General features: G+C 41.7%; 1 protein-coding gene across 1 annotated transcript; it reads left to right on the top strand.

Annotated features, from left to right (window-relative positions):
* The first annotated feature begins 359 nt into the window (after window positions 1-359).
* Window positions 360-6,878, top strand: LOC115360471 (fibroblast growth factor 4-like). Its single transcript, XM_030053400.1, has 3 exons — window positions 360-651; window positions 4,549-4,652; window positions 6,702-6,878. The coding sequence occupies exons 1-3, from the start codon at window positions 360-362 to the stop codon at window positions 6,876-6,878; spliced, it is 573 nt and encodes a 190-aa protein (XP_029909260.1).
* Window positions 6,879-7,736: the final 858 nt, after the last annotated feature.

Raw genomic sequence — 7,736 nt, 5'->3', positions numbered from 1 at the left:
CAGACAGCCTGACCTGCACACTGAAGACATGCAGAAACTTTGATGTTTCTCCTGCAGCATCTTGGGACTGTACACCGACCGAATATACACAGATACAGAGGAGAGTTATTTCATGTCTTTTGCCTTCTGTACATTAATTCCAGATTTACTTTATGCATTTTGCTTAATCTTTTTGTCACATAATATAATTTAAATTAAGACGCTTGCAGGAGACTTCACAGAAAGATCGAGGCCGAGGTTTTTCGCTCAACATTTGGGAGCTAATTTAAAGTTTTTTTGGGAGGGGGGGTGCACACACACACGCACACACAATAGGCTTTCTCTCTGCTCCTCCGAGCCAGGAGGCTGGTGAGCCGGGGATGTCATCGCCACCGTCCCTGCTTCCTCTGCTCCTGTACGGGCTCCTCCTGTGCGGCTCATCCGCTCCTCACCCGGTCTTCAGCAGTCTGAGAGAAGCCGTGCTGAGCGCCGGCTGGCTGGCCCACACCGGCAGCAGCTCCTGGGACAAGAGGGAGGACACGGCCGGGGATGGAGACTACCTGCTGGGGATAAAGAGACTCAGAAGGCTCTATTGTAACGTGGGTATTGGCTTTCACATCCAGGTGTTACCGGATGGGAAGATCACAGGCGTTCATAATGAAAACAGATACAGTAAGCAACTGAGATTTATTTGTTCATTTCAGTTGGGAAATGACAAAGTGTGGAAATTGTCATGCAGAAAGCCTAGAGTGGGTCCAAATTTGAATTTGCAGTTGTTCTCATTGTAAAGGAGGGGAAAAAATTAGTGATATTTGACAACTAACTAACTAACTAACTAACTAACTAACTAACTAACTAACTAAAACAACCTGAGGGACCATTCAGAATCAATATAAATATTCCCTCTAAGATGATAGTTTGGTTACCTCTGACTAGTAATTTATCATAGTGACCCCCCCCCCCCCCACCCCCCCATATTGAACTGACCAGTCACTGACCAGTGCATTTGGGAAGTGATTTTGTGAATATTACAGATTTTGGATATTTTGGTGGGAAATTATATCAGATGCAGCGATTTTCTGTATTTTTAGGGTTTAATCATTTGGCACCCCTGCAATTATCAGAATTACTCTGTTTTCCAAAGTCCAAAGATCTGAACATTTGTTGGCACTGCTATTTCCACTTAGACCATGTTTTACCTGATCTTTTATCTTTTAGCATGTCTTGTAATTCTAACTGATATAGCTGACAATTAAGGTTTTATGTTGCAACACTGTTCAACATGTATGAAACATTGTTGTCAGGGGGATTGTACACATGTTGCTTATCTCATACTGCTTAGTATGGCCCTGACACACTGCATCTGTGAAACAAGGCTAATTTCATAGACATCTGACACTGTTCTATTATAGTGTATCACTGTTGTTTTGTGTATGAATTGAGTTACGTTTCAGTTGGTAATTTACCATCTGTCAAACACTTACACTTACAGATCAAGTTGTTTAGTGTTAAATGTACAGTAGATGTGTACGTATAAGCAAAGTGCTCAACAGGATTTCAACTTTAAAGAGACTGTGGTCATGGCAAGGCATACATTTTTTTTTAAATCACTGCAGCTGTATGCTCCCTACTGTCAGCCTCTGTTTTAAACCCTACACAGCCTGTGGGGAGCGATCTTAGGTGTCAGAATCAATCAGCTGCATTACAAGACTAAGGGTTTTAAAGACAAGAGTAGGTTTTCATCCGCAGACTTATAACATTTCAGTCACATGACCTGTAAAAGTTTAAGCTTCACTCCGGTCCAGTACTTCAGATGAGATACTAGTGTAGTATATCATAATTTCGAGGGGATTTCTAGTTGGATTTCCCTGTGACCCAAACTGCTCCAGCAGACACCAAAACAGTTGCCAGATCTCAAAAACCAAGTTCCATCGGGGCAAAACAAAAGTGCTGCTGTCACTGTTGGTCTGCAAGGAGCCACATCTGTCACAAGACACATTTACCTCCAGATCTGTACAGAAAACAGTGTGGCCTTTTCTCTACTCTCATTACCACATAGAAAAACATTGAAAAAAAATATCTGTACATTTCTCTCCTCTGTCTATATATCTAGGGTTAGACTTGTGTTAGTGGGAAGTAACATATTGGTGGTGCTTTCCAGAATGGTTCTAAGCTCCATAAGAGGAGCTAAAAAATTAATGATACTGAATCTAATGAACATAATTTCTCCACTGTGATAATGCTTCACAGCTAGCCTACTTTATCTCACACTTGATACCCAAGTTCACACACAACACATGCTTCCAACACTGTTGGACTGTGGATTCAGATCTTTTAGGACATAAACACAAACAAAGCGGATTATGCCAATATAAAAAAAGAAGTTCTGGTACCTGTCACAAAGTACAGGTGAACCCAAGAGCAGACACAGGGGGCGGGCAGAGGCATGAATTCATTCAGCATGCCAGAATTGACTGGGACAAACCAAAACTACTGAGGCATGATCCGGTAAGGGCTTGGAGAAGGAGCAGGATATATGAAGGGTGTGGTGACAAGCTGATGTGGAACAGCTTTCCAGGACCTGGGATGAGAGACAGGTATGCAGAGAAAGAGAGAAGGTAGAGTGAGAAGGCGGACTACTCAACACAAGACAGACAAAAACCAAAACCCACCAAGCACTCATAACTGGATTACTGAAAACTAAGAAAACTACACTCTCTCCGCACACAAGGGATCAGTCTTATTAGTTAGTGCTGGCGGTGGAAATCCCAGACAAGGGTAGGGTCAAGAATGTGGTGAAGGGAATCGAGCATTGGTCCTCTGGTACATAGTCCTCTCAGTCCACCAAACACTGCAGACTGTGGGCCCCAGCAGCAGACATCGAGGAGACGGTGGACGGTGTAGGTGGGATGGTCAGTGATGATCTAGGAGAGTCAAGGATGCAGAGCTGGGGGAGCTGGTGCACTGGTGAAAACAAGCTTGACATGGGACAGCTGGAGTGTTGGGTGAATCTGGAGCAAGCACAGCCACTTGAGGTGGACCACCACTGGGTTCAGGACCTTGGTGATGTCGAACAGACCAATGAACCTGGGACAAAACTTTCTGGAATCCATTTTTAAGGGTAGGTCTTTAACTGAGAGGCATACATTGTCCATGAGGAGCAGTCAGGGCCAGAGGCAGGGCAAAGTGCGCACAGTGCTGGGTCTTGAGACACCAGCAGATATGAGTCTGGACTGGGATCTCCTTCTCCTGGGTAGGAGATAGATGGTAGCCATACAGGCACTGAAAAGGAAACATACCTGTGGCTGAGCTTAGCAGGGTGTTGTGAGATTATTAAACCCAGAAAAATTGTGTGGAGCAGGTGGATAGGTTATTGGAAACTAGGCAGCGCAGGGTGGGCTCGAGTTCCTGGATGGCTCTGTCACCAGGTCTGAAATGTCACAAAGAAAGCCGGGGACTTGGAACCTCCTTCACCAGGATGTCAGCTGTTTCCTTGGTAGAGGGTAACGTGGACAAGTGCAGAGAATGGACTAATTTACTGAACTGGTCAATAACTGTAAGGATAATAATGTTACCACTGGAAGGCCACAGTCCAATGCCAGAGCTTGGCAGGGAGGAAGGCTTATTCTGGGAACAGACCAAACAGGCAGAGACCAAAGACTTGATATCTTCCTCTTGATGTCCAGGAAGGTGGCGTCAACATCTGGGATCCACTGAAACTGTCCCGAGGTGAAGGTCAGAGCAGTTAAACTGCCTGAGACTGCTTCAACCCTTGCTGGATCCATTTTACATTGGAGATGATGTAACTGAGAAGGGTGACTGATGGGGCATGACTCCAGAATAGACAACATGGTTCAGTGGAAGTGGAAACAACAGCCAGTGCAGGAACTTCATGGGTTCTGTCTAATCCCAAGTCATAGAAAGTCCCTGGTTAGCCACAGTGGTTATTTTTTATTATTTGGTATTTGACTGGACTGAAATCTACAACAGGATTTAAAATGTATAGGCTGAATCAAGAATGCAAATACATGAATTATAGTGCCCACTTAGGACCTCCATGTGTCACCTTTTTGGAACTGAGCAGTAATATGCATGCATACTTGATGAAATATCACATCATTTCCAGTTAAGAACTTCACATCATTTTATTGCCTTCAATTTTGTTTTTCAATGTTTGTAAAGCTCACATTTTGATGTCAACAAAAATGTAATGACAACCCATTTATTCATACGATTATGATCATCATTCATTTCCCCTTTGGTAAAATGCTATTTCTCAGTCAAAGAGATAAAGGTCACATCAAAAGGTTCACCTGAATAAAACCTCAACCATAGTAAGGCCAGGGTTATCTGTGCATGTAAACATACCCAGTGTCTCTCTTTATTGCATCAAGTTTTTTGGATTTCTTCAGCATCCTACTTAGTATATCCAAGGAGATCAAGAAGAATCATTGTCTCTGAGCTAGAAATTATTCATCAAGAATCATGCGTCAGCATTAATTCTGTGTTTTGCATTGCTTTTCTTCCAATCCCACAAAGAGTAAGGAGTTATCTCACTTCTTGTCTCAGGTCTTCTAGAAATTTCTCCGGTAGAGAGAGGAGTGGTGACTCTGTTTGGGGTGAGGAGTGGCCTCTTTGTCGCCATGAGCAACAAGGGGAAACTCTACGGCACGGTGAGAACTGATCAGGTCCTTGATTTGATTTGATTTATTTAAGAACTCACATGGATTTTCATGTAAATGCAATGGTACCCAATCCTTTACCATCAAAGTCAAATACACCAGCTGTAGAACAGCAAGTGCATTTTGTAAACATTATGCATCACATGTAAGTGCTCAAGAAGCCAAAAGCAAAGAGCTATTAATGTCTTTAAGTATGAATTCGCACAAACTCATCTTGCTTTAAAGGGGACATTCCATAACTGATTATTCACCCTCTGGAGACTGGTTAATTACTGACTGGACATATTACCCCATACGCACTCATTCTCCAGCCCCCTGGATGCTCTTCTCTCCTGATTCTTTAAGGAGACTATTGAGTCTGTTGCCCCCAGTCTTCTCTATATCATTAATGAATTGCTTCCCTCTAACTGTGTATCTAATCACTTTTTTAACAACCCAGTGTCCACCCCCTCCTGAAAAAAAATGGCCAAAATCCTGAAAATTATTGACCAATATCTTAACTTTAATTTGTTGGCAATATCCTAGAAAAGAGTGTCGCCTCTCAGTTGCTGAAAGAAACTGATAACAACAGTATTTTTGATAAATTTGAATCTGAGCTCTGTAAGCAATACAACACTGAGACATTTCTGCTCAGCGTTACCAGATACTTGCTGCCACATGCTGACTCAGGCAAACAGTCCATTTTAGCGCTGCTTGATTGAAGTGCCGCATCCGATACAGTGGACCAGAGCATCTTATTGCACTGAGACTGGTTTAAACTGTTTGCCTCTTATCTGCCTCTTAACAGGTCTTTGTTAGCACTGGTGACTGTGTGTCCACATCAGCTCCTTTAACTTGTGAGGTCCACCAGGGCTCTGTTCTTGGTCCCATTTTATTTTCTCTTCACATGCTGACCCTGGGTTGTTTTATTCATCGCCTTGGTATCTCCTGTCACTGCTACACAGATGACACATAGCTGTACCTGTCTGTCAGCCCCAGTGATCTTGGTGGCCTTTCCATCCTTGGTGACTGCATGGTTGCAACAACAGACTGGATGCCTTCAAACTTCCTCCAGCTCAACAATGACAAAACTGAGAATCATGTTATTGGTCCAGTTCACCCTGTAGGATATACTTGAAACTCTGTTGGTCCTCTGACTGACAATATTACATCCTCTGTCAGAAATCTTGGTGTTATTTTTGATTCCCAATTAAAATGTGACATCCATGGAAATAAGTAGGTTCAATCCTGTTTCTTTTATCTCAGTTTAGAAGCTAAAACTAAAAAAAGTTTTGTCAAAATCTTCCTTAGAACTTGTCATTCTAGATTACTGTGACGCATTACTTACCTGTCTTAGTGACTCTTGCAGCATCTCCAGCTTATACAAGATACAGCTCCCAGACTGTTAATGGACACTAACCAGTGATTTCTAGCTTCTCCCCATTGACATCTGATTAATTTAAGAATTGATTTTAAAAAATAATGCTCACTACTGTTAAAGCACTAAATGGTGTGGGCCCTCCTAATATTAAGAGACCTTTGCACCCCTGTGTTCACTGAGGGTGACTTTCTACTATAGGAACAGTTTGCCATTCTCTATAAGATCTGCATCTGTTACTGTGTTTTCAAAGGTCTTAAAAGTATACCCATTTAAACTGGTATTTTTTTTTTTTTTTTTTTTTTTTTTTTTATAGTTTTAGCATCCAGCTGTGCTTTTCAGTTATATGGTTATATTCTCTTAATGTATGTATTTCTTTCAGTTGTTTTAATGTGCGATTGTTCTATGATTTTAAGTGACTTTTATGTGTTTTTTATTTTTATTTTTTATTATTAGCATTTATGTATTTTATTTATTTATTTATTTATTTACCTGTAAAGCACATTGTAAGTTTTGTTTTAAGTGCTATTTCCCTCTGCCAACTCTCCTCCCTTACTCTATATTTCTGTAGGAATTCTGCTACTTCATGTTCTGTCTTTCCTGATTCTCTTTCTTACACTTTCCTCTTCCTCCTCTTTTCCTCCTCTTCATCCTATTGCTCCTTCCGTTATCCATCTCCTCAGGGCCATTACAGTGAGGAGTGCAAGTTCAAGGAGAGTCTCCTGGCCAACAATTATAACGCCTATGAGTCAGCTGCCCACCCCGGCATGTATATTGGCCTGAGCAAGACTGGCAAAACAAAGAGAGGCAACCGAGTCACGCCTGCCATGGCCGTCACACACTTCCTGCCGAGGATTTGAGTTCTACAAGCTCCTGTTTCTACTCAACCTGAGACAAAGCAAGGACAGAACATTAAGGTGTACAGAGCAGCTGTACTGTTAAAGCTGTACTCTTTCTGTTTATCTACAAATGCAGTAGCACAGTTTGATGCACTTTTTTGCCTTTTTGTATTTGGTTTGTTTAGGTTCACACTGCCCAATTACAAAGAACCTGAAAACAAAATTCACATGGGCTCCGGCAAGTTCGGTAACCTCTTGTCCAGGCAAGCTGGGGAGAGTAAACAAATCTGATTCCAGTCCCTTTAACTTTAGCTTTGGAATTACCTCATTCATATCTTACCAGTTAAGAACGTATGAAAAAATATTCCAGACTGTGGTTTGCCCTGGCTTCATGTTAGTATCGTTGACTCTTCATGAACAACTGGTTCTTGATACAAATAGAAGGACAGGTAGCACTATTCTCTGGCTGGTGGCCATCTCTAGAAAAACTACCTGTAGAAAAGCAGAGGATTGTTCATGGCCCATACAGATACCAGATTCATTTACACTTCCAGTAGTGGGGTGGACTGTCCTCTCTGTTCTTTGTCTTAGACTAGGTCTCACCTGTTTTTTGAATGTTCTGAACAGTCTAGGCTATTTTATTTAACTTTAATTTTAACAGGTACCAGGATTGTCCCATTAAGGTTACTAATTTCTTTTTGAAGGGAGTTCTGGCCAAGACAAGCTGCAGCACATTTTTCCAGACAAAAAATTAGTCCAAACACACAAACATGCAAATTATAGAATTCTCAAAATATGCCAATGTACAAGATACAGTATTGTGTATACAGTATTACTGTACATAAAATATCTCAAACTGAAACAAACACAGACTAAGTT

Source organism: Myripristis murdjan, chromosome 6 (genome assembly GCF_902150065.1).
Source record: "Myripristis murdjan chromosome 6, fMyrMur1.1, whole genome shotgun sequence".
NCBI classification, from domain to species: domain Eukaryota; kingdom Metazoa; phylum Chordata; class Actinopteri; order Holocentriformes; family Holocentridae; genus Myripristis; species Myripristis murdjan.
Note: the sequence above shows the minus strand (reverse complement) of the source record. Positions and strands in the feature narration are given on the sequence as shown.

What these genes read in the sequence shown, in the direction of transcription:
- LOC115360471 (XM_030053400.1), top strand. Translation starts at nt 360, where the DNA reads ATGTCATCGCCACCGTCCCTGCTTCCTCTGCTCCTGTACGGGCTCCTC. An exon ending in TCATAATGAAAACAGATACA is followed by an intron (nt 652 to 4,548) that starts GTAAGCAACTGA and finishes TTCTTGTCTCAG; the next exon opens with GTCTTCTAGAAATTTCTCCG. An exon ending in AGGGGAAACTCTACGGCACG is followed by an intron (nt 4,653 to 6,701) that starts GTGAGAACTGAT and finishes CCATCTCCTCAG; the next exon opens with GGCCATTACAGTGAGGAGTG.